The following is a 27,160-nucleotide window of genomic DNA, read 5'->3' on the forward strand; positions in this document are numbered from 1 at the left end:
GGGTCTGAGAAGGTCGCCTAGAGCTGGGGCAAACTCACATTTATGAATGAGTGGCGGGACTCCACTTGAGGGTCCTGAGAACTTAGCCTAACACTGAGGAGTCATTTTTTACGATGGTGTTAAATAAGCAAGGGGGGTCTGAAAACCTCAAAGTTGCATTAACATAAAAATAAAATAAACACAAAAACAAGGCCAGAACTTCCCCCCTACTACTATACACATTTAGCCTATGGCAATGGCAATCCTGGCTTCCTCCCGACCAGCCCTTCCTAACCCACTCTCCTTCAATCTACTCTACCTAGCCTCATTCTGGAAACAAATATGGCTAAGCAATCCAGTATTCTCTATGTTTTCTTATTGTTCTATTTGCTTTATATATTCAACCAGATTCAAAGCTTTTTGCAGGGCACGGGCGGTTCTTTATTGATCAGATGGCCTGAGTCGTGCCATGCGCAGCACCTTGCACCTGGTGGGACTCTAAATACAATGTCTGACTGGCTGACCGATGTGTACTGCTCTCCTGGAGCTGCTCCAATTCAGATTCAATTTGTGGGTCCAATTTCTCCAACTGGGATAAAACAACAAAAGCCTCTGGATAAAGCACTGCTTATTCTATTAACTTTGCCTCCTAATACTAGCTAACAGTAAGTGTTCACTATCTGTAAGGTCAAGTTGAAGGCTTCACCTGCATTATCCCGTTTAATACTCCCAACGGCTATATGATGTAGGCACCGTTGTGACAGTAACAAAAATACCCAATAGCAAATGCCATTAATTAAGCACTGCTATGTGCCAGGCATTCTGCTGAGAACTTCTAATAAATTATCATGAATCCTCTTAACAGCGGTGCAAGGTATTATTCCCGACATTTAAAAGAAAAAGAAACAGCCCCAGGGAAGTCGAGTATTTCGTCCAAGGTTACATATCCAGTAAACATCAGAGTGGGGCTCAAACCTATTATCTGTCTGACTCCAAAGCCTAGGGGCTTTCCCTGCATCATACGGTCTTGTCAAACATTCCAAAAAAGACTGGTAAGGGTGGAAGAGAAAACTAGACATGATGGCACGCTACATAATTAAAATAAATCCTTTCTTACCACGATAAACATTAATTTGAGACTTTTCTCTCGGGATTGAGCGGACATGGGCGGCAGCATCCTAGCACTGCCCCCATCCTTTTCTTTAGTAAGTTTAGTGTAGCTGTTATACAGGAATATCCTGCTAAATCAAAATTGGGTTTTTTTTGTTTTTGTTTTTTTTGGTGGTGGGCTGTGTCTATGTACTTACCTTCTTTTTTTGTTTTTCCCTTCTCCTTAAATACATACTCCGTCCTGGAGAGAGAAGCTGATCTCTCTGCAGGAATCTATTTGCTGTTGAGCAGGAGTCTGCTCTCGAGCACAGTGAAAGATCCCCTTTGAGTGAGGCCTCGGGGAAGTCAGAATTCTCAGGAAAGGTGTCTCCCTGGAACTGGTGTGGGAAATGGCATTGTTGTCTGTGACCTACTGAGAGTAATCTTGATTCTGAATGTCGGACTGAGAAGGAGCCAAACGCGATTTCTGCTAGCTGTCTGAATTTCACAGGACTGAAGAAAAGAGCAACACTTACCACTTGAAGAAGCGCCAGATATCCCGCCCCAACGTTGTCGAAGTTGATCTTCACGTTCTTCCACCTGATTTCGGTGTTGTTCCCCTCCATGAGCTTTTCACAATCGGTTTTATTGTTGACCTCTTCAATTTCAAATCGGATTTCAGAAGTCTCATTAAAGCAGTAGTGATACTTTCCCGCAAACAGGTTAACTCCCATGATGCTGAAAATCAGCCAGAAGATGAGACACACCAGTAGCACATTCATGATGGAGGGGATGGCGCCCACCAAGGCATTCACCACCACCTGCATTGGAAGGGGGAGGTCGCTGAGTGTTGGAAGTAAGAGCAAGCACATTCTTTTGATTTCCAGGAGGGGAATGATACTGTGTGGCTTGTTCTGACTACAAAAACATCGTGTTCCCTTTGGAGTCAGGGTAACAGGACAGATCCACAAGTAGGACCAGAATTTTCTAAATCTGTAAGATGCAGTTCGACGAATTCCAGTAAATTACGTATTTATTTCACCTAACGCGGATTCCCCTGCCCGAGTTGACCTAGGTCTTCTCTCCCAGGCTCCGGCCTGGGACCGAAAAAATCATTTCTCAGTCTAGTCTCCCTTCTTGCCAACTTGTAAAATATGCCCCCGTGGGGAATCTGATTTCAAGCTCACCAGTTGCCTTTCAACAGACATTCCCCCTCTGCAAAACAAGGTAGAATTGTTCAAAATCACAGAGAACTACTCTTTGGGGTTAGCAGGGAATCAGTCAATGGTACATAAAGTCTCTTTTATGCAAGGCCAGTTATCTTAGTTCAGGCAATAGCTGAGCATGCATATTTTGCAGGCTCAAGAAAAAAAAAAAAAAGCTATATTCCCTCTACCAAACAGAATAAAATAAAATCTGAACAGATCTATTTTTCACTCAAGGTTCACTATTCTTCTTCAGTTTTTTTTCCTGAATTGGTAGGCTTCGAAATCTAAGAGTCACCCCTGTTTGGCTAATGCTGATTGATCTCTCTCTGCTCAATCCAGGGCCGGACTCAACTCTTCACAATGTATTCGAAATAGGAATGACTTATGTTTTCTGGACAGTTTTGGGTTAGATCGCTGCTCTTGAAACCCCAAAACCAGAATATTGTTAAAAATCACTGACTGCAGTTAAGCTCAGGAATGAAAAAAAGCAAAGGGAAAAAACTCTTCAGGAATCAAAGTTTCTGGGTTGTTTTTAACTTTGATTTTGATTCACACTATGGGTGAGACTAAATAGACAACACTCCTACTGTGCGGCAGATTTCACTAGGGGAGTTCAGAGGGGCATCCAAAAATAGCACTTCAGCAGGCTGGGACAGAAAACAAGGCTGGTGTTCATTCTGCCCTGATTCTTACTTGCTGTTGTCTTAAGCGGGACTGCTAAGGCCCAGAAAGGCGACCCTGAAATGGGAAGAATGTGTCTTTCTTTTTCTAATATCCTAGGAAAATTAAAATGGAGTTAAAATAAAACCAGTGGATATAAACGCAGCTTTCTAATGTTTGTTAGAAGGAGGTGAGAAGTGTCACCATGTTGCGCCATCAGCAGGGAAGAGGCAAGGGCACTCTGCCAATAAGCACAGCATCAAAAGGGCCAAAAGGGCTGTGCTGCAGAAGGAACGGCAGGGGGCAGCTCTGGGCTCTATTTGACTTGGGTTCGGGTTTTCCTTCTCGTCTGTTCTTGCCTTACATTGCAATGTCACTCACAGGCATGTGTGGCTGGAAGAGCTGTTCTGTCCTATATAAAAAAGGCAAAGATATTCTACTGAGGAGTCACTCTCCTTTGGATTAAAATGTTAGTTTTGTGTTTCTCCAATTCACAGATGAAGGCCTTTAGATTGAGAGGTAGTTATTTCTTAATTCTTAGACCAAGAAATCTCTTTTAGATTTAATAGCTCTGTCATTAGTATAAAATGGTGATCCTTCCACTGTTCGTTACTTTGAGGGAGGCAAGCCAGAATATCTGAAATCTGGAAAATCCCCAATGTTATTTTGGAGAATGATATTCATATTTATTTATTTATGTTACCAAAGTTGGCGGGTAGTCAGATCTGAATTTTACCTCATTCTATAGTTGCTCTCACCCATTGGTGGAGCACCAGAAAGCAATGAAATGTGCGAATGAATAGGCAAGAGGAGGATGATCTATAAACGGAATAATCATTTCTTGAACGGTAAGCGAGTAGATTATCAAGAATTCAGAAGCTCAAGTCTATGCGATAGCATTTTGCAAGAGAGCTTAGGTGAGAGATCATGACCTATTAGACCATCATGAGTGTACAGCAGGGAAGTAGCCCCAAAAGATTTGCAACCTAGAAATGCTGCATTTTATCTCAATTCAGAATCCACCTCCTCTACGAAGTCTTCTATCTTAACCCAGTCTAACCTGTCCTACAGTGTTAAAGTTACAAAGCGTTACAGTTAAATATGCAGTAATAGTTATAGCAGGGAAGAATAATCAGCTAATTAACAAAGTGACCTCTTCCCGCTTTTATACTCATAGGTCGGATTAAAAGAATCAGTAGAGGGAAGTATTTATGGAGCCTTGTTCTCGGATACATAGGACATAAACATCCTATAAAATCCAATAAAACCCATTTACACGATGTAAATGTACTTTCAATTGTTCATTATAAACAAAGAAAAACTTCTTAGATTAGTTGTAGGAAATGAATAGTAAACAGTTGATGAAATTTACTAATAATTCTTCCTGGCTGTAGACATTAGCTAGTAGTGGGAACTGTTGAACTGTGCTCCACATAAAATTGTCCTTGTGCTGATATTCTCAGCAACCAAAGGGCAAGAAACCACGCTTTCTTGAACTCTCACACTATAGGTAAATGTAAATGACAATTCAAGTTTCCATGGGCAGTCACTTCATAAATGGGTCCTTAATAACTCCCACGTTATTCTACATTGCTTTTAATTATGACGGACTTCATTGTTAAAAACTAGGTACAGAAACATTACTCAAAGCTTGGTTCTAGCAATCTGCAGAGTTATTTTTTCCAATGGAAATTTATACTTAATGATTGATTCAAATCTCACTCGACTGACGAAAAAAATTCCTACGGATACTAATTCCTACAGTATTGGTGTCTTCTCATAATGCCTAGAACATTGTTGTTCATTAAATACTATAAAAATCTGTCAAACGGCTTTTAATATCTGGCAGAGGGAACATGGCTTTAATGGACAACTATGTACTGACAGTCAACAAAAATGCATGCATGTTTCATAGCATTATGTACCCTCAAAAATTTAGTAGCACAGCACAGTCTTTAAATGGAGATTACTATGGAGGAGAGAAAAGCAAAGAACTACATTAAGTATTCCTTTGCCAATAGCACGAGTGCTTCAATTTTCTGGTGTTTGGTTTGAGGAAGGAGAGAGGAAAGACTGTCCCAGGACAGGCTAGGGCTGTATGTTTCCTCCCAAAGGAAGGTCTGAGCCGATCATTGGAGCAGCACAGTGACAGTGGAGCCCACCTGCATTGATGGTATTTGGTTTGAGAAGATTTCTTATTTAAGATTTCTTACTTTCTAAGGATAATCTCTCAGTGTTGGTACGGAAGAACCCACACCGAAGAATGGAAAACATACGGCCCCATAGAAAAGTAACGTTCATATAAAACGTATACACCTAACTCTGTTTATCACTGGGACACTTACTATAAGCTCAGGCAGATTCAATCTTTTCTTCTTGCAGTTAGTTACTCTTCTGCAGAAGGGCCAGGAAACTGCAGGGCAGGATGGGATCCCGAGCCCTCTCCGCCACCCAACCAGAGGTGGACAGTGCTGGAGGCTGACTGGGGTCAACCAAACCAAATGACGACCCTGTACCAGAGCTGCCCTTACTGAACACTCATTGTTGGAAACCCTGGCTTTGGGTTCAAACTGGTCTTTGCTCAAATTATCTTACTCGAAAAAACCTTGAGGTAGAGGTTGCACTCTCAAATGCTTTTTCAAAGAAAACTTTCTGCTCTTCCGATCACCGCTTCTGGACCTCTGGGTTGCTAAACGACTTGAAGGTTGGCAACCGAAAGTTTGGAAGGAATAAAAACTGTGAGTCCAGGGAAGGGGGAGGGGCTAGAGGGAAGAGGTGTGGCCAGCAAAAGGGCTCCCGCGACCAGATTATTGGAATAAATTCCTCCTGAGCACACTGGCACCAGCTGGTCAACGCGGACTACTTCTGCCATGGGCTAGGACTGGCAGTGATGAGCATCCAGATGGAGAAAGTAGCAAGGGTCAGTTGGGGACTTTTTTCTTGGGCTTCCTTCAGGTATTAGCGGTCTGGTTTTAGGAGGCCCAGGATCACTGCTGGGGGCTGTGGAGGGGCACAGGCTACTGGGCTCGGCTGCCATGGGGCAAGTCAAGTACTGTCTGCAACAAACAGCCTTCTTCAGGTCCTCAGTATCCCGGTCACCGAAACAGATTATCAACACTCTAACGAAACTGATGGGACTTATTTAAAAAAATGTAACCAGCCCTTTCTGAAAAAAGTGGGAAGGCAGGGGAGGAGGGGAGAGCACTGCAATCCTATGTCTGAAGACTTGGACACTTTGAACTATACTCTCTCTCCCTAAACCTGGTCTGAACATAACAAAGACCTTACTGCACACATTCTGAAATCTCTCTTATCGGTGGGAGAAAGACACTCCCAAACTCTGGTTTGTTTTTTTAAGTTAAAGTAAGTCTGTGCGGCTGTGGAACTGACCTCCCTGCGGATGCTTTCAGGCGGGCTGCAGAAAGCTTATACCCAGTAAAGCACACTGTGACTGTGCTACCGAAGAAACACAATTTGTTGTGAGAAGCATTTGACTGAACAAACAGAATAAAACCCCCAAATCGCAGCAAAATTTCCACCTTCCTGGACGACCGTGGGTGGCTCTGTGGAACGGTGGCCAGGGATCACAGATGAGGAACGCACAGATGAGGAGCACTGTCCTGGTACCTAGTTTCTCCAATTAGCCTTGCTCCCTGGGGACCACGGGAACCATTTAATTTTTATTCCTACATTTTGAGATTCCGTCATTTAAAAACACATCCTCTGGTTTGCTCTCCTGCATGTATTCAACATCTGAATCGAAACGAGTTTTCTTGGTCTCGTTAAGTATAACAGACCTCTCTGATTACCACAGGACAACTATCACCACCAAAAGCCAGTTGCCCACTTGATTTTAGGAAGTTGACTTTTTAAGGAGTGCGTGCGTGTGCGCATGCACACGCACGCGCAGTGTTTCTGAACCAAGAGAGACAGCAAGAGGGAGCCTCGTTCCTAAGTTGGCAGGGTGACAGCACCTTGCCCTGTTGGGATTCGGGTGGAGTATCACCAAAGCAGGAATAGCAGAAATTTCAGGAGAACTAGCTGATGGTCATCTGGTGTCGTACCTGATTGTCCTTTTGACTGTGTCAGGATAGGGGACCACAGAGCGTGGACAGAGGGGTGGGGGGGGGTGAGGAGGAAAGCTTTGCTATCAGACAGAGGCTGCCAGTCCTTATGGGACTGGGCTGAGAACAACAAGGTGCAATAAGAGGAATCAGAATAGAAAGAAAAGCATTTCTTTTCCCAGGGCTATGCCAAATTCCGCTCCATTCCCAATTCCAGGCCTGCCGTCATGCCTTCCAGCCCCTTCTCAGATGCTTTCTCAGCGACTGCAAGGCCACAGTCCCCACCTGGCTGATGCCCCTATATGGCACTCACCCTGCCTGCAGCCTCTGCTTTTCAGTGGGTCTGTGGGTTACAATTCCCCTTCTTTGCACCTGGTGATTCTCCCTATTAAAACCAACAGCCCAGAAAGCCGCCCCGAGTGCTACAGGTAAGCCAGGCCGAGTGAGAACAGCCAGCGTTAACATGTTCTGCGATGGCACGTTGTTGGGGTGGGGCCCATATTAATGTGATGAGGCAGCTTGATGCGACCCCCTCGCACAGGGCAGGTGCGGGGAGAGAGTGGAGGATCAAATCAGCAGCTGCATCACAGTTCGTGTCTGAATGATCTTCCCACAATGTGATCAGTTCTAGCATGCGTAAACAGTTTCCATCGGCATGCAGAAGGATCAGCTGCTCTTAGTTTCTTACCCTCATCCCTTCAAATCGTGATAAGGCTCTTAAGGGTCTCAAAGCTCTTAGGGTCCTAAGGGACTTTATGGCACCTAGTTCCGAGTAGCCCAGGGCATTAGCTATAAGGCTGACTAAAGAGACCTACACGGAAACAGAAGAGAAAAACAAAAAACAAAAAAGGAAACAAAACAAAGGAACAAAAAAGAAAAAGAAAAAAGAAAAGAGGTTCCAGAGTGTTAGAATAAAGCCCCTAGCACTGATTACACAGATTGGGCCCCCCCCGCCCCAGGTAGAGAGAGTGGGTAACACCAGCTGCCTACTTCAACTTGGACTCAAACGACCTGAAAGGAAAGGAGGTTGAGAGGCAGAAGAAAAAACACAAGGGGAAGAGAAACTCGAGAGGAGGCAGTAGAACATACATACAGGTTGGCAAAGGGAGGAGGCTGAAGGGAGAGGGGGAATGAGGACGTTCCATTGGAAGGAGAGGAGCCTGAACAGATGACAAAAACCTTACCCTCGCCCTTTACAGCCTCTGCAGCTCCCAGAAGTTGCCATTAAATTAAGCCAGACAAACTTAATGGTACCTATGGAAAAGAATACAGATAAATACACACACTCCACACAAGCTGCCCCCGCCTCAGCTCATTCACCGCGGATTTCCAACAGGGACAAGCTCTCTTGCTGCTGGTTGGCGAGAAACCATTTGCTGGAGAACGTGACGAGTTACCACATCAACAAAGGAAACATGTCCAGTAAGCGCCACGGCTGGCTTGGCAGTTCCCGGGACGAAAAGAACCAAAGGAAGCGATTTCTAGACAGAGTTTTGGCCCCACGAGAACTCACTTAAGCAATTTTTTTCTCTCTCACTTTCAACTATAATAATCCCTCCGTCTTTGAACTACAACCATGACTCCTTTGCGGCCGTGAGGACTTGGGCAGGGGGTGGGGAGGCTGGCGGTCTGAAAACTGAACCCATGCTTTTCCTTGTGATCCCCATTCTTTCTCTCCAGAACAGCTCCAAAGGAACTGGCCTCGGGTCTGTCCTTTCCAGGACAATCTTCTGCTCTCATCATTAGAAAAATGGCTGGTAGGATTCTTGGAAGAATTTAAAACATGTACGGGTGAGGAAATTGACACCCATACACCAGTGTCACATGGGCAGTTCTGGAGCCAGGAACAGGGAGGGACCCACTCTCCTGCTTCCCAGGCCAGAGCCCCTTCCTCCACAGAGAGTTCACCCCTCCCCCTGGCAGGTAAAATGAAGTTATCTCAAGAGAGGACTGTTGGAATCTGAATAATATGGAGTTGACTAAATTGCCGGGCTGGGGAGAAGTCTGCAGGTCTCCAGGCCTGCAGTCGTGACGGTCAAATGCCCTCCTGCTCTTCCAGAGACACACTCACCGTGTTCTACCAGGGAGCTCAGAGCTGTTACCACGTGGTCCCGGAACACTGGATGCCAAGCATACTAGGGCTGCCTAGGCCTGAACTGGGAGGCCTGACTCAACCTCCCACCAAAGGAAACTACCTTTAGCTGATCAAATCCTAAAACGTCTGGCCTCTGCATTTCTTGGAATAGTCTTTCCCTTGTCCTGCACCACCCAATTCTAGGATAGGTTCAGATGTTCCCATCCATCATTCTTAAGTTCCTTCTCCTGGGAAATGGTGGTTACAACCCTGCTCAGCCCAAATTGGTACGTGAAAGCAGAGTTAGAGGAGAAACATGGAAACAAACGATAACTGGGTTTCGGTTGTTGATTTTTCTTTCTAGCCAAGGGCTTTCATTCTGGATCTCGGAACTGTACAGAACCCTTTTAAAAATAATTTCTTCCTTCCTTCCTTCCTTCCTTCCTTCCTTCCTTCCTTCCTTCCTTCCTTCCTCCTTTCTTTATAATTAAGTGGCAGGACTGGCAGGAGTCAGAAGTAGGACGTCAGTGACCTAGGGAGGGAAAGGGTGAGCAGGCTCAAAGATTTGTTTTTAAAAAGGGGTGTGGCCCTTTATCTATGCACAGACTCATAATTCATCAGTGTAGGGATCTTCCCTGGAGCCCTGGGCAGTACCCAAAGCAAATCTGGGTACTATTAAAGCCTACTTCCTCATGTTCTTTGAAGGGTACATGGTTCACAGTTCAATTTCTGTCTAAAACAAGGGCCTCAAAAGCTTTATCTAGAACACAGTAGCACCAAACAATCATTTTGCCTCCATTTATCATTATCACTAAGAATCTACATGGAGGTATCTTTTGCCAATTATTGCCAGGTGCAGCTGACTCTTAACCCCAAACAATCTAAAATCACCAGATTCTTAGGCCTTAACAGGTACATCTGAAGGTGAGCTATCCCATCCCGGCCAAGTGTCTTGAGTTCAAAATACCCCTGAGTCGACCTCATCCTGAGAAACTATGCCACGTAAAGAGTGCAAAACACTGAGGTTTGAGGGGCGTTGGGCCCCACACACGGCAGGAAGACCCCGGCTCTTCAAGGGGGTGGTCACTCTGATAACAAAGAGGCCTGAGGTGGGGAGAAGGATGGAGGTACAGATGCCAGTCTGGAGGTTGGCTCCAAACAGTGCTGAGATGATGTGCTGCTCAACTGATCAATCTAGCTAAGATCTCCCAAGGCAGGGTCAGCAAGGGTCCTATCTGGACTATTCCTTAGCTGCTGAGGGTGCTCTGACAATCGTTCGAGTCCCCATGTTCAACTCTCACTGGAGGTAATCAGATCATTGCTGAAAGTATACTTTGAGGAAAGAATCAAACCTGCAAAAAAGAAAGGAGTTGAGGGGAAGTCGAAATTCAGGGTGGCTGCAGGAATGGAAAAAAAGGGGACACTGGGTGACAGTGTGGTGACAGTGTGGACACTGGGTGACAAATGATGTGGACATTTTCAAACGGAGAAGGTTTGTAATAGTCTGAATTCAGGACGAGTGGTCTCTGAAAGTTCCCATCCCTGGAACTGATATGCTGGCTAGCCTCCGGATATGATGTGGCAAATTTCCCTGGGGGAAAGATGACAAAATTCTTCTACCGGACAAGATCTCCAGTGCAGCCAAGGACCTGAGCAAAATAAAATACTATCTCTGTTTGGGAACTCACATGGCTGATAACCAAAGAGAATTAACCTTGAAAGTTGTCCGGATTATCCCTGTGATTCTAAAAAGTACTCTTAGCAGGTTTAAGGAGCGACACAGAGGAATGAGACTCCATTAGGGACACAGACATAGTGTTGAGTAACAGATTCGGACATCTAGTCATTGGGGGATGACATGGGAGGAAGAGAGTCTCTCATAGATGGTGCTAGAGTAGGACCTAAAATTTATGTCTGCTGGATGTTCTAGAATGCCACAGGCATTAGACAGCAAAAACCCTGATCGTTCCAGCTGTGCAGGTGTCCTCTGGGCCTCATTGTGCATTTCCAAGTCGAACTCAGGAGTGGCAAACAGGGCAGCCACAGTATGGACTGGGGCTGCTCCCACTCAGCACATGTGGCTTCGTGCGTGGTTATTTGTGTTTTCAGGCCCTTAGAGAGAAGTAGTCATATCTTCTGCTCTCTGTATCCTCCACAGCACCTGGCGGGAGGCTTTGCACGTTGTGTGTGCTCAATAAATGTTTGGTACTAAATGCGCCGTCCTGCCCAAGAGAAGTCAGTAGGTGGGAGGGTCCTGAGAGAGCCTTGTTCTCAGAATGCTGGATTCCCATAAGCCTGGAATGAGGCCAGAGTGGTCCTGCGAGCTGGTGTGAGCGCCTGAGAGGTGGGGGCCATGCCTGCCTGCCCCTCGTGACCCACTCCGGCTTCTGGGACAACTCTACACAGGGAATGGTATTTGGCTTACATTTGTACAGAGATGTTCTCAGGAACCGCTGTCAGGTCTCAGGGCAATGTAAGAATCCGGCAACTCCCTAAAGCTGGGTAGTTTATGGACTGCTGTCAATTGGCTACATGTCTGTCCATTTCTCTGCCACCCAGTATAAAAAGTGATAAAAGTGTGCTCTCTCACTCTCTATAAAATCAATAAATATTAAAAAAAAATTTTTTTTTAAGTGGAGGGGCACCTGGGTGGCTCAGTTGGTTGAGCGTCTGACTTCGACTCAGGTCATGATCTCGCGGTTCGTGAGTTCGAGACCCGCGTCCGGCTCTGTGCTGACAGCTCGGCACCTGGAGCCTGCTTCCCATTCTGTGTCTCCCTCTCTCTCTGCCCCTTCCCTATTCACGCTCTGTCTCTCACTCTCTCTAAAATAAATATTAAAAAAAAAGAGTGCTTACTAAATAAATGGTGATGTGCAGGACCATCAATGCTTTTACCAGCTTATTTGGGTTCCAGAGGAAAGCGGGACACCTGATCAATAGCCTTGGCTTCTGGGGTTGTGCACCCCAGAGAGAAGAGAATCAGTAGCTCAGGTTGGGGCAGAGGCAAGAGGTAAAGGTCGTGGTGGGGAAGATCTGTTCTAAATCACAGCTTCCTGAGGGCTATTGGAAGTGTGGTAGTGGATTATCTATCTGAATTCTTGGAAGGCCCAGAAGATAAGGGGCTTTCTAGGACTCCCACAGGTGTCCCACCCGACTCCAAGTGGTCCTGTCCTGTGGAAAGAGAGCTGGCCCAGTGTCACTTTAGTTCTCTGGGCCGTATCTCAAGCCCCTTCCTTAATTCTTAGAACCTAAGCTTTCCGTCTGTGGGGGGAAGAACCCTTCCATCGGAAGGGGTCTCATGTTGGCACCCTCCGGGGCAGTACCCGCTGGGCTGCCTTCAAGGGCAGAGGGTGACTTCCTCACCTCATTTGGGCATCTTCCCAAAGGTTTGATTTCTGAAAAGGGAATGCAAATGGGAGCAGAGTGACAGCTCCTGGAAGGAGTCCTTAACCATGGAAGCTGCAGACACCGTGTGGGAACAGGAATGCGTTTATAGAGCAGGGATCTCTAGTGCCGAGTGCTGGGCTCCTGCTTTCTGAGAGAGAGACTTCCATGCTGCTCTATTGTGGATCCCAGAGCCACTCTACAGGTAGTTTACTAGACAGCTGAGAAAACCTATATTCTAAATGTGCCAAGCCAGCCTCCAAACACTCCACTTTCTTGGCACTTAGCCCTCAGCAGGAAGTGAATTCTCCATAGGCCCTGGTCCTGAAATTCCCATTCACCCTTTCTTTCAAATGCTGATTGGCTAGAAGAAAAGAGCTTCAGTGATTACACAGAATAAGAAGCATTCATCATGGTTAGAAGCGCCAACAAGGAACAAGGGCTGGGGAGGAGGGGGTGAGAAATAGTTACAGATGATGCAGCTCCCACCCTGAAAAACAACACAGGAGGTAATGGGCACCAAGCCTTGCAGATGATCAGAGGCCACCAAGCCTTGGAGAGACGGTCTTGGAACCTGGAGGAAGAAAGGATTCTTTTAAGTTTCAGCACCACTGTGGAAATGGCAACGTGTGGGAAGAGGGCGGGGTATTCTGGTGTGAACTCTGTCTCTTCTGGATAGACTGACTGGTTCAGAGGAGTCTGGTACAAGCCTTGAGTTGACGGGAGCGTCCATAGGAATGGTGAGTGGGAGAGCCTGCCGAGATCCACCCCCCCCGCCGACCCCGCCGACCTGTACCCCAGCAGCACCCGCCTCATCCTCACCCCTCTCCTGCACCAGAAAGAGGACGTCCTGCTGGTGTGGGGCAAGAACCTTCCTGTTCCCGGCCTAACAGCAAGGGGCGCGGACACCAGTGATTCCTCCCCCCATTCCTAATCTCTGACCCTCTGAAGCCAAACCACTGGAGCAAAGAGCTGGGTGGTTAGTCCCTGGAGCAAACGTAGGGGCTTCAGCGCTCCCTCTCCCAAAGTTAAGATCTGAGTGCCCTGAAAGGAACTGTACCCAAACCTACGTCTACCTCCTGTCCGACATCTAAGTCCCCAGGCAACCGTGGCCATTGGAGGGAGGAGCATCCCTGTTTTTGTTTTCCTGCTGGGAGGGGTGGGAAGTAGAAAGCAGGACACGTACAGCCACGATGAGGAAGTCCAGCCAGCACCAGGCGTTGGTGAAGAACTTGACGAAGCCGTAGGCCGTCCACTTGAGCAACATCTCCAGGATGAAGATGTAGGTGAAGACTTTGTCGGCATACTCCAGGATGGTACGGATGGTCTTTCTCTGCTCAATGTAGATGTCCTCGAAGGCCTGAAAGAGAAGCAGCAGCTGCCTGACGTGTCTGAAGGCTGCACGTGACACCGGAAGTCCCCCCACTGCCCCGGCAGCTCCTCCGCCTGAGGCCGGCCTGTCGTCCTCGTCATCGCCTTCCTGTCTCTCTCGCCCCACTGCCCGGCCCCACGGGGCTTCTTAAAAGAAACCCCACACCCTCCCGCCGCCACCTTCTAGCCTCCCTGTCTCCCGCTAGTCCAAGCAGCCACTAGGCTACCTTCTCTCTTCAGATCTGCCCATTCCAGACACTTCACATGGACGGAGTCATACGATCTGTGGCCCTCGGTGACAGGCTTCTTACGCCACGCGCAGCGGCCTCCAAGGTCCTCCGCGCTGCAGCAGGCGTCACGACTGCAATTCTCGTCGTGGATGGAGAATACCCCATGGTGTGGCTCTATCGTGCTTTGTCTACCCTCATCACCGAGGGACGCCGTGTGTCTGCTTTCTGGCTATTGTGCGTTGTGCTGCTGTGAACGTGCATGCGTTAAGTTTTTATGTGGACCTGTCTTCGTTTCTCTAGGGTACGAGGCCCAGGTGTGGAACTTCCGGCTGACAGGGGACCGGAGGTGTCAGGTTTTGAGGGACTGCCAACCAGCTTTCCAGAGTGGCCGCGCCGTTCTAGGTTTCCTTGGGCAGCGTATGCGGGTTCCGGCTTCTCTGTGTCCTTGCCAATGCTCTCTCTGTCTGTATGACAAAATCTTTTCTCCTTTCAGCCCTGGATGCCACCGATACAGGGGGAAGGTCACAGGGCTGGGAGACGCCCAGGCGAAGCAAATCTTTCTCCCTGGAGTCCCTGAACGAGGGAATTCCCTGACATGAAGGTATGAGCATTCCCACGAGTGGGGTGGTGGGCTGCGGAGAGGGGGAAGAGGGAGTCCTGAAGCACGAGAGAAAGCTACAAGTGGCACAAAAGTCCCGTGTCGTGCAACGGGAGGTCCCGCTCCAGACAGTTCTGGAAGGAAGGACAGAATCGGGCTGCCTGCAGATACATTTCTAACATGGAGGCACAAGGACATCAGATATTCCAGTTTCTTTACGGGGCAGTGGGGGCAGTGGTCAGGGGCCCAAAGTCCTTTTCAGGGTCTGGGTACAAATAGACCCCGTCTGCTCTATGAAAACCTCAAAGGCTTCCGTGTCAACGTCCCCCTCACCTCCCTGTGCAGAGATCCGTTCTGTCACCCAGTACACGAGAGATGTACAAGACTGAGCTTCCTGTCACTGGAGGCTCTAGGCCCTCCCTCTGAAGTCCCATTTTAACCCCATTCTTGTCTTTTCTCAGACATTTTAGCTGTGGCTTCACTTTGCTATGTTTTTTTTTTTTTTCTTCCAGTTTATTTTGAGAGAGAGAAAGAGAGGTAGGGGGAGGGGCAGAGAGCGAGGGAGAGAGAATCTCAAGCAGGCTCTTCACTGGCAGCACAGGACCCGACGCGGGGCTCGAACCCACGAACCGTGAGATCATGATCTGAGCCGAAGTTGGACGCTTAACTGACTGAGCCACCCAGGTGCCCTGTGCCTGCCTTCTTTCAAAGCACTTCAAAGTTCTATATTTTTCAGCTTTCCCTTAACTCAAAGAAGGAAAATGTGTAGCGTCTCTAAGTCCTTACTGTCCTCAAATCTACCCAACTGGGAAATGGCTCTCTCACACCGGACCCTGTCCAGGTCTCCACAGTTATAATCCAGCTAAAATGAAAGCAAAGGCCAAGATAATTAGTTCCAGCAGGGGAGGAACCTGTGTGTGTCCCGGATTAATGATGAGCACTTACAGCGACGGGAATATAAATATCCTTTATACCAGAGACCTGGCTCCTTCAGGTATTTGCTAATGCCAGGGTTCTCCAGATCCAGCTGGGTGTGAGGGAAGACGGGCGACTGGAAAGTCAAGAACAAGATAGTTGGGGTGTAAGGTGAAAAGGGGAAGTTCAATTTTAGGAAGCCGCTCAGAATGGGGCAAACGAAGCAGTGAAGATACTTGGCCGTTTGTGCTCTCATCCTGATAGAGAGGGGGCCTTAGATGTGAGAGGGATCGTGCGGAGTGTAAAGAAGATGAAGACGTGGACAAGTGAATTCTAATCCCAACGGCTCAAAACACCAGCCCAAAGCACTCTGGCAGACCCTTATCCTTGGGGCCACAGCTGTCGGTGCTCCCAGAGGAACCGGGCCTGGGCCCCCTCCGGTCTGGTCCGCTAGTCCCTACGAAGCCTTCCCCAGCCCGTCCCTCCCTGCCTTCCCCCCTGGACTCACCAGGGCACCACTGCTGAGCAGAATCATGAAGATGATGAAGGTCTCAAACCAGTTGTGCTCCACAATGAGAAAGCAGGTTTTCCGCAGGATCCACCAAGACTTGCCCAGCCCCTCTTCGATGTTGACCTGGCAGCATTTGAATCGTTGGACGCAACCTGGCACCAGCGGGAGAGGTGGGTCAGACCGTGGGAGGGAGCCCCGCCCAGACCTGCCCCCCTGCTCGGTCTCCCAGGCCCCTACCACACAGCTGGGAGTACTGGGGCTAAACCAGAATGTCTGATTCAGACATGGAGGGTGGCAGGGCTGGGGCTATGCCGCAAGGCTAGCAGGGCGGGGCCCTCTGGAGTTGGGAAGATGTCCTATAAAGAAGCAGTGAGGAGGAGGAGAAAAGGGGAACCAGGAGGCACGCACAGCCGTGACGGAACATACCTTTCTAATGGAAGTTTTTGGGCTGGTGCCGAGAGAAAATGGACAATTCAGTGCTTGAGAACAGAAACTTGAGAATAGGTAAGAATCAAGGGAAACAATCTCAACCTCCCTCAAGATGATGAAGCGGGGAACAAAGTTCTTGAAAATGGCCACAGAGTCCCCACCCTTACCCAACCACCGACCCTGGCAGAAATCTGGGACCAGCACGAAGTGCCACATGCCCACCGCTGCCCTTGCCCCCTTTCACCTTCTGTGAAGCAGGCGTCTGGATCCAAGTATTCCTCGGGCTGTTCCACTGGGACTTCTTCTACTTCAGGTTTGATATCGATGGTGCTTCCTTCAGAGGAGCTGGTATCATCCAGTTTCTAGATTTGCAAAGGAAAGAGAGCTGGAGAACGCTGCAGCGATGCTTCCACTCCACACTGACTGCTCCAGACTGAACCAGCTGGAATTCTTCCCAATTCTTACTACAGACTCTGCATCATCCTGCTCACGGGGGGCACACAATTACCAGATGGCCCTCAAAACTTCTGTCAGGATTGGGTAGAACATTAAAGCCGCTCACAAATTACAGTGATCTGCCCTCAACAAAATGTGACTATTGGTTGGTCTCAGTGCTACAGCTCAGATTAATGGCAGGGACGTCCTCCAGGGTTTGCTCCAGCCACTGACCGAGATGATCCAGCAGCAATGGAGACAGATCTAGGAGCATCTCAGGGACCTAGGTCACTTAGGGAAGGACTCGAATGACACTGGGCATTAGGGTTGGTTCTCAAACCTACTTGGCCATTCCACAATCTCTCTCCCAAGCCCACATCCGAGCCAGTCCTGGGAGCTGACAGAACCCTGCTGGTTCTCACACGGAGTCAAGGTTGGGTTTTAGGCTGGGACCTTACATCTTTGCTGCCTTCAGGATCCGACTCGCTGCTCACATCCTCTGTGTTGAGGTTCTCAAAATCAGACTCGCCCACAGCAATGGGCACCCGCACGGTCAAGTTGGGATTGTTGATGAAGGACATGTGGTCCTCGTCAATGATATACTTCTCCACGCTGCTGCCAATGCCACTGGTCGTGCCATTGCCATTCTTCTGGAAGTCACCATTCCGGTGGATGTCTGCACCGGTGTGGTTGGCGATGCAGTTGGCCTTCTTCTCATACAGCTCGTCCAGGGGCTTCACTTCATCGGCCTCACGCTGCTTAAAGTGGGCCTGCATGAAGGCGTGCACTTTGAGTTTGGCCCAAGCCACCCCCTTCTTGATCCGGATTACTGAGATCTGTAGGTTGTTCATTTCCCCGTCGTCGTCTGTGGCTGCCAGATTGTCTGCACTGAAGGAGCTCAGGAGCAAGGCCAGAAACAGGTTCAGCACCTGTACCAGTGGCATTAGGGAAAAGGAGAGTGAATGCAGATGGTATTAGGTAAAGTTATCTACTAGACTAGGATTACAGACTGGAAGCCCACAGACTCATGTGACAGGCACAAAGAGTTTCTGTTGTGTTCGGCTTGACCCACTTAACTGTTTTAAACGCTCGTGTCAACTAAGTGGGCATTTAAAAAAGTTTTTTTACTGAAGTGTAATTAACATAGTATTATATTAGTTGCAGGTGTACTATTCAACAATTCTACACGTTACTCAGTGCTCATCACAATAAGCGTACCCTCAATCCTCTTTATTTCACCCATTCCCCCCACCTCCCTGCCGGCAATAGTTGTCTCCATTTAAGAGCCTGTTGTGTTTTCTCGTCTGTTCATTTGTTTTGTCTCTTAAATTCCACCTATGAGTGAAATTAAATGGTATTTATCTTTCTCTGACTTGTTTCGTTTAGCATAATCCTCTCTGGCTCCATCCATGTTGTTGCAAATGGCAAGATTTCATTCTCTTTTTACGGCTGAGTAATATTCCATTGTATACAAATACGACATCTTTATCCATTCATCTATGGATGGATACTTGGGTTATTTCTGTATCTTGACTATTGTAAATAATGCTGCAATAAACACAGGGGTGAAGGTATCTTTTCTAATTAGTGTTTTTGTTTTCTTTGGGTAAATACCCAGCAGTAGAATTACTGGATCATATGGTAGATCTATTTTTAATTTTTTGAGGACCCTCCATACTCTTTTCCACCAAGTGGGCAGTTTGTTTCGTTTTGATTGTAATGCAAGTTTAGCACCTCTTCTCTTGGTTCTTTTATAGTTTTACATACATACCTATGTACCCCCAAATATAAGACTTTTCTTATAATCAGAAAAAGCAAAAGCTGTACCCATTTTGGAAGAAAATTCCCCCAAACAGAAGAAAAAAAATGGACATGGCTTATTGGGAGGATCAAGGAGGACACAGATGCTATGTATTCACCTGCAGAACCCACATTAGAAAAACAGCTAGGTTTGGAGAGCCTAGCTTAGTTTCCTAACATTTATCAAAATAAAATACTTTAATAAGACAGTCATGGTGACTTTTGCATTCTGTTGGATATCTAAGTGTCCAGCCCTCAGATGCAAGCTTTTATTTATGTTTGAATATCCTATTTTACCACACTGGATATTAAGATTAATTAATTTATTTTTATTAAGACTTACTTTAAATATTGGGAGAGGTGTTCACTTCTTGATTTAGACTTGGCCCTTACTCTGTCATACTTCTGAAGAAGAGTAAGGCATACATTTTAGGTGGAGATGACAATACGTGTAGAGTGGGAGGGATGGAAACAATAAATGAATTATATGTATGCAAATTATTTGGGCCATTTGTAGAATTACAAAGGAATATGGCTGGTAAAATGGGGGTGATTTGGAGGGGGCTTTGAAGGCAGCCTGAGGGATCTGAATTTTATTTAACTGGATCCCCTACTGGTCTTTGAGTAAAGGAATAAAAATGACAGAAATCTGAGCAAACCATTCCTACCAGCAACATATGGGAGTGGGGATGGGGATGGACCAGGCGTTAGAGTGTCACTTGTATGAGTTAATAAGGGTCTGGATTAGGCTATCGTAATCTCAAACCTTAGCACGCATGAAAATCTCCCGGGGTGGGATGCATGAAAAAATACATATTTCCTTGGCCTCGCCTGAAAGATTCTGATTCAGGAGATCTGGTGTAGGGCCTGGGACTCAAGTCTTTTTTAATGAGTGAAACCTGGGTGGCTGTGATCTTCAGACTTTTAGAAATATTGAACGGGCTACAGGAATGGAATGGAAAGGATGGGTCAGATCTTGGAAATACCAGGAAGAGAGATGTATGAAAGGCATCAGATAATTACTGGGAAGGGAGAGAAGAGAGTCAGAAGAGACTTACAGTTATAGATTCCTAGAGACTAGGTGGGCAGAAGGCCTGAGCAAAGGGGAACCTGGAAAGGTGTCATCAGAAGCAGAAATAATACTGGATTTGGTCATGTGCTCGGGTATCTGCAGAGAGTCACGGGGAGATGGTGTTGAGACAACTGAGAATAGGAGGAGGGAGAAAGGGCAGCGAGGTCAGCACTGACAAATGTGGATTCCACTATGGATCAGGAGGCAACAGCTGAGTTCACTGAAGGAGTGGGAAGGCCAGAGGGAGCAGGACTGAGGGAAAGGTGGTCGGGAGTGAGGAAAGGGAGGGATTACAGACACACCATGGTGCCCTTTGTCACATGTCATAGGAGGGAATAGGGTGGCACGGCTGGTTCAGAGGCTGCTGAGCGGGAAGCCTCTACTGGCACGCTTCTCTGTGGCATAAGAAGGGAGAGCTGCTCTGGATGAGCCGACGGGGGATCATCCGGGTCTGCCTTCTTTCGGTCCCTCTCGCTCTATACTCGTGAGTGGGATTGGGCCTGATCTGCAAGATCAGTACTTCTTAAACTTTAGTGAGCAGGTGAATCACCTGGGGAAATCACGTGTTAGAAATGCAGATTCTGATTCAGTAGTTCTGGGGTGGGGCCTAAGCGTCTGCATTTCTAACATACTCTAAAGTGATCTCACTGCGGCTAGTCCTCAGATCATTCTTGGAGAAAGATGGTGTCAAAATCTCTGTTGGTGAATATTCTATATACAGAGGCAAAAGACAGCAGACAGATCAGAATAAGGCAAAAACGTGACTTGCCATTTATACAAGTGAGATAAAACCCTCAGTTGTTTTAGATCAGTGGTTCACAGGGGAGGGTAGTTTTGCCTCCAAGGGGACAGCTGGCAATGTCTGGAGACATTTTTGGTTGTCACCGCTTAGGCTGTGGGGCGCTACGGGCCGGTGGAAGGTAGAGGTCAGGGATGCTGCTAAACATCGACAATCTATGGGACAATCCCACAACAAAGAATGATCTAACCCAAAGTGTCAACAGTGTCAAGCTGAGAAATTCTAATTTAAGTGAGGGAAACTTTTGTAGTAGAAAGAGCAAAGACTTTGTAGTCTAGGATCTAATACAAGCCCTGACATTTACCAGTTGTGTGACTTTGGAAAAGTCACTTAACTTTGCTGAGTTTGGTTTCCACAACTATGAAAAAGGGTTGACAGGTTGTGGGGCTTATGACTCAGGAGCAGTCTCCTTTCCTTCATTTGCACCTTAGGGTTCTTGGGCCAAGAAAGAATAAAAACTAGCACAGATATGGAATGTAGTAGGACCAAGCCCACTGGCGTAAGATGCTCGGGGCAAAAAACGAAAAATTCTACAAGTTAGTACTAACCACCAAGTTGCCAATAACCATGACCATCATGAAGACAATCAGGCACATGGCCTGGCCTGCCACTTCCATGCAGTCCCACATGGTCTCGATCCACTCCCCGCACAACACTCGAAAGACAATGAGGAAGGAATGGAAAAAGTCATTCATGTGCCAGCGAGGGAGCTGACAGTCCTGGTTGATCTTGCAGACACACTCTTTGTAGCTCTTTCCAAACAGTTGCATCCCCACCACGGCGAAGATGAAGACAATGATGGCCAGCACCAGGGTCAGGTTGCCCAGGGCACCCACTGAATTTCCAATGATCTTGATCAGCATGTTCAGGGTGGGCCAGGATTTGGCCAGTTTGAACACTCGGAGCTAAGGGGGAAAGAACCCAAACAAAAATCAGATGATACTGAATCCATTTTCTTACACATGGCTAAAATAAGAACATATAACGTCAGTAAGATCAGCTTCAATTTATTGAGCACCCTTGGGAAGTTCCCAGGACTTTCTGTTTTAGACTACAGTGGGAGAACATGAGGCATAGATGGGGAAAACGGATGAACTTCAGAGTAAGTGAAAGATTTAGAGCTAGGAACCAAGAATACTGCCTCTAGCCCCCTGTATTGGTCCCTGGGTCAGTCCACTTTTAAAAAACCCATACATGAACGTATCCTTTTCCTACTGATTTTGCCTTGACTTCTCAAGGAACATATCAAGGAAAATGTGATTTTTAGTGAAGCAAAAGATCAAAATAGTAGGCACAGTGGAAATAAGTCATCTGTCTCTTTTAAAAAACACGTATTTAAAAATTCTAAAATCTCTCTTTTTGTCTGCCAAAAAATAACAAATAACCAATGGCTGATATGAAACTTTGTGATATACTTGGAATAATTTGGAGGAAAAGCACAACACCCGAGTAGGGGCAGTTCCACATATATCAAACATCTTATGAGAACGGACTCTAATGGTATTAATTCAGAGGACAGAACTTTTGTTATCTGCAATCATGAAGTTTCTGTGTTTTATAAGGAATGATTTACAAGTCTTAGCTAATAGTCTGAGAAGTATAATGAAGAAAGGCCATGAATGAAATGATAATAATGAGATCATTTCCAGACATCATGAGTTAATGACTAACACATGAGATAAGAGGCATTCTGGTAGAAGGCAACTGTGCTGATTGGAACATTTTTTTTTCCTTTCAAAACTTGAGTCTTATCTGAGAGCTCAAGAGCTACCAGGTGTTTCTCTGTGTGACTATCTGGGTCATTCACATTTCTTCCTTTCCTGACTGGCTTTTTAATTATTAGGAATATTAGTGCTAAGGTGGCTTCTAACTCTTATTCCTTCATCTCATATTCCAGATAATAAGAACTATTTTCAAAAAGTCTACTGTGGGCTGGATCCTAACCAAAGACTAGTAAGCAGAGGTTCCAGAAACCGGGCAGATGCTATGTGTGACCTGGACTGAGTGAGACCTCTGTTTTATAAATAGTTCCATTTTAGGGGCGCCTGGGTGGCGCAGTCGGTTAAGCGTCCGACTTCAGCCAGGTCACGATCTCGCGGTCCGGGAGTTCGAGCCCCGCGTCAGGCTCTGGGCTGATGGCTCGGAGCCTGGAGCCTGTTTCCGATTCTGTGTCTCCCTCTCTCTCTGCCCCTCCCCCGTTCATGCTCTGTCTCTCTCTGTCCCCCAAAAAATAAATAAACATTGAAAAAAAAATTAAAAAAAAATAGTTCCATTTTATTCCAATCTTCCTTCTTAAATATGCTGAGTATCCTGATGAAAAAACCTGAAATCCTTTCAGTTACAGGTGCTTAGGTAATTTTTTCCAATGGGAAGAGAAAAACCTAAGCCCCCCAGTTCTGATGCTTTATTTGAGTGGGATACCCTCAAAGTAACTCAGCTTCTTAAGGGACTTAATCAGGACATCACTTATGCCTATGCTTATGGGAAGCTCTTTCGAGGACATCATTAACTATTCTGTCAGAGTCATTTTAGTAATTTTAACATTAACTTCTTCAAATATATTACAGAATCTTTCTCAGCTAGTGTTAAGGAAAAAACCTGAATGTTCAACCATTAATTTCAATATAGTTTTAAAAGTTATTATTTCATTCTCATTTTCTGGAAGGGGTCACCATGCTAGAAGAAATGAGACACATCTCTGAACAAGGAGAAATCCTTGCCATTTCAGGGAGAGTTCAGACGAAGAAACAGATTTATTACCAAATCCAACTTAGACCTCAGAATAGTCCTTGAGAGTCTTTCTTTTTCATCTGTCAGATTAACCATTATTTTCTGAGGAACTTCCTAAAATGGATTTCTGTTTGTTAATTGAAATTAAAAACTAACTTCTGTATTAGGCGTTTAGCAGAAAAATTTTCAAGATTTTAGTATCTAAGCCAATAAAGCGCCAACTGGAATTGTGAGCGGAATATAGCTAAGGATTCTTTTAATCATCAGACTAACTTGTGCAAATTTTTTTTAGTAGGTACAAGACAGGAAATGTAAAAAGAAGTTGGAGAAACATGGAATACCAATCGGAAAGATCGCAGCACCGAGAGCCCCTCCACGTCTGCTAGACTCAGTTCCATTAAACTGAGGGACACAATAAATCCGTCAAAAATGTTCCAACCTTCTTGGAAATAATAGTAGGGATCCATGGCTATGAGCTTCAGGAACATTTCCGCTGTGAAAATTCCAGTGAAAACCTAAAGAGGGGGAAGGCAGGGGGTAAGAAAAAGAAATAATAGAAAGAGAATGCCTTTATCATCATCTTTGAATACATGTCCCAGAAGCCTCAAGACCCAGCCTTGCTAAATTGTGCCTCTGAGGACACCAATCCTTCAATGTCCCAGGGCTATACCACACGATAAAGGATAGTCTTGTCTCCCTCGTGAATCAAGCACTCAGTCCCAATGTTTACATCGCCATTGCCAGAACCACCCAAATTACACTGTACAAGAATGCATTTAAAAAACGATTGTAAGCAGGGGCGCCTGGGTGGCTCAGTCAGTTAAGGGTCCAACTTCAGCACAGGTCACGATCTTGCAGTTTGTGAGTTCAAGCCCCACATCGGGCTCTGTGCTGACAGCTCGGAGCCTGGAGCCTGCTTCAGATTCTGTGTCTCCCTCTCTTTCTGTCCCTCTCCCGCTCGCACTCTGTCTCTCTGTCTCTCTCTCTCTGTCTCTCTCTCTCTCTCTCTCTCAAAAATAAACATTAAAAAAACAAAATGATTTTAAGTAATAGGAATACCACATAGGGGACTCCTTCTAAAGGGTCAGCAGTCATTTTGAATGTTTGTGCTTGGGACATTTGCCTTAAAAAAAAAATCATTAATTGAGTTATAATTATATTAAAAAATACAGTATCCCTGATTTGATATTATGTGTCTTATCAAACTTAGACACACGCTGCAGGGTTTCTTATTTTAAGTTGTAAAAGCAACAGAACATTGTCACAAGTGTGCAAAATACAGGAAAAAACCAGAGTCTCCATCTTGCACACAACTATCAGTTTTATGTATTCCCTTTCTGTTTGTTTTTTTTTTCCCCAATGTGTGTATATCTTAACAGAATTGCAAAATCGTAGAGTACATAATACCTTGGGTCTTGTTTTTCACTTACCACAACTCAGTCCATGTTGCTACGAAGTTGCATAAAATTCTATTGGGTGAATGTATCCTCAAGGAATATATCCTTGCCGGACAGTTTCGTGCTTCCTTTTGATTTTTTAAATGTGATAATCAATGATGTAATAACTGGATTGAGAGCTTACTGGGTACGAGAACGACTTGTTCCCCGAGTTACCTGACTCCCACTTTTCTACCCTTCAGAGCACCCTGTGTTTCCCAGTGCCTCCGGCCTCCCACAGGACTTAATAACATCACACGTGGTAAGAAAGTAAAATCCCATGAATGCCAGTCTCGACAAGAGCTGTACCCTCATTCTAAGCTAACCATGTAACACCCCACTCTTACTGAATATTATGATTTTAGAGGAGGACTTTAACGTAATGGGTTTTAAACTCGTAATAAATTAGTCCTTGCAACTACCTGGTTACCAATTTTACAAACGAAGGAGTTTAAGGAAAACTTTGAAGATGTAGTCTGAAGACAGAATTGAAAATAGTGAAAAATACTTAGATTACAGATGCTGTTGGGAAAGAGACTCAATGAATGTATAGCAATAACAAAAGAGAATGGTGTGACAGAAATCAAAATGGATGCATGGCCCGCAAGGTTTTACGTCCCTGTACTTTTCCATGGTTCCCCGCTTTTCTAAATTGAAGATGCGGTATTCTAAAACTGAAAGAGAATCTTCCCTGAAGAGATCCAGCGAAGCAAAAATCAAAGTTCACAGTGCGCGCTAAGTATCTACAGAGGGAACATCACTCTAAGTGAGGGCAGCTAATCGATCCCTGACATACGTTTTACCCTCGGCATAAACCCATGGAAGGTTTCTCTACATAGAAATGGTAGCCTGCTTCACACGCTAAATAGAGGCTGAATTCACCACTGGTTCTGGTGAACACACGGGAAATGCTCAACAGTAAGCACTGGCTAACTGACCATGGAATATTTATACTGTGGGAACTCTGGTTCCTAAGAGAAAAATCAACAATGACACATTGCTGTCTTTCAATGGGACGAATGGCATCCAGAGGCCTGGGGGAAATGCCCATGACAGAGGTCGGTAAGCATGTTATTTCAACCCAGTGTACTGCCAATATTTGGGGTTTGGGTAAAAATAAATTGTAACTATTTGAGGTATGAAGAATTACTTTTTTTTATTTTTTAAATTTTATTTGCTTTTATTATTTATTTTGAGAGAGAGACAGAGAGAGAGGAGAGAGAGAGGGAGGGAGCACGAGCGGGGAAGGGACAGAGAGAGAGAGGGAGAGAGAGAGAATCCTAAGCAGGCTCTACGTCCAGTGCAGAGCCTGATGCAAGGATCCCTGACTCAGACATGCAGAGTGGAAAGACCACAGAATGAATTATCTTGGATGTGTACCAGGGAACATGAAGGGCTGCAAGGACTAACCAGATAAAGGGTCTCCTTTGTCACATGTGTTTTCATCATCAGAACTCAAAATGATTTTATAACACTTTAATAGCTTATTTGGACTTAATGTAAAAACTGTGTGTGTATGTGTGTGTGTGTGTGTGTGTGAGAGAGAGAGAGAGAGAGAGAGAGAGACAGAGAGAGAGACAGAGAGACAGAGAGAGACACAGACAGACAGACATCAGGCAGAGATCGTACTCAAGTTAAATGGCAACAATTAGATTTGACTTGCTTGTGGTGAAACTCCTAAGGAATAATGAAGCCCAGGAGATCTAGAGGATCCTTTCCAACGAATTCTTTCCCATCTATCAAAATTCAATCAACTCCTGATTTTTGGACTAAAGAAATAAAACAGACAATCCCCAAATCACAACTATTTGACTTTAGAATACACTGTGTCACCTATTAAAAAACAAAAAACAAAAAACAACCAACTCATTCTTATCTTCTAAATAATGTAATAAGTTAAATATATGACTTAAGCTAACATGAAAGTAAATCTGGCACAGATCAACTAACGGTAGAAACTGGACTAGAGCCCAGAAGTTGGGCAGGAGGGGAAAACCAGCCTGGAATTAAAAGTTTCCCCGAGATGGGCCCCATATGGATAATTAAGGTATGACCGTGCAGGCAAATTTATAGTTACGTTTAATGCACCAAAAGAGCTCCCCTATACTTTGTGGCGCCTGCTACTGAAGGTGAAAGGGGAAATGGTGTGCTGGAACACTGCAGGCAGCAATGTGAGAAAGGGAATGAGAAAAAAACTCCCCAAGTCCTTGGCTCAGGTTGCCAAAACCAACCCACTGCACCATGCCTCCCATTCTGTCACCATGCCTGGGTTTCTGCCAACAGCTCCTAAATGACGTCTTGAAAGTTCTGCAGAAAGAGGAAACAGCCACGGGATCACAACAGTGAGCAGAAGTGGCTGGGGCTGCGCCATATGTG

General features: G+C 45.8%; 1 protein-coding gene across 8 annotated transcripts in view; it reads right to left on the reverse strand.

Annotated features, from left to right (window-relative positions):
• Positions 1 to 27,160, reverse strand: part of SCN8A (sodium voltage-gated channel alpha subunit 8) — a 179,897-nt gene that overhangs the window by 15,110 nt on the left and 137,627 nt on the right. For 5 of the 8 annotated variants that reach the window (XM_040488076.1, XM_040488077.1, XM_040488078.1 and 2 more), the window contains exons 15-22: positions 23,690 to 23,863; positions 21,167 to 21,523; positions 17,406 to 17,876; positions 16,757 to 16,874; positions 16,081 to 16,235; positions 13,645 to 13,818; positions 7,689 to 7,811; positions 1,605 to 1,889 (exon numbers count right to left, since the gene is read on the reverse strand). In XM_040488076.1, the coding sequence (XP_040344010.1) occupies positions 1,605 to 1,889; positions 7,689 to 7,811; positions 13,645 to 13,818; positions 16,081 to 16,235; positions 16,757 to 16,874; positions 17,406 to 17,876; positions 21,167 to 21,523; positions 23,690 to 23,863 (1,857 nt within the window). The remainder of the gene's footprint in view (positions 1 to 1,604; positions 1,890 to 7,688; positions 7,812 to 13,644; positions 13,819 to 16,080; positions 16,236 to 16,756; positions 16,875 to 17,405; positions 17,877 to 21,166; positions 21,524 to 23,689; positions 23,864 to 27,160) is intronic. The other 3 variants (XM_040488080.1, XM_040488081.1, XM_040488082.1) reach the window with 1 other exon arrangement.

Source organism: Herpailurus yagouaroundi, unplaced genomic scaffold (assembly GCF_014898765.1).
Source record: "Herpailurus yagouaroundi ecotype Mexico unplaced genomic scaffold, PumYag 166, whole genome shotgun sequence".
NCBI classification, from domain to species: Eukaryota; Metazoa; Chordata; class Mammalia; order Carnivora; family Felidae; genus Herpailurus; species Herpailurus yagouaroundi.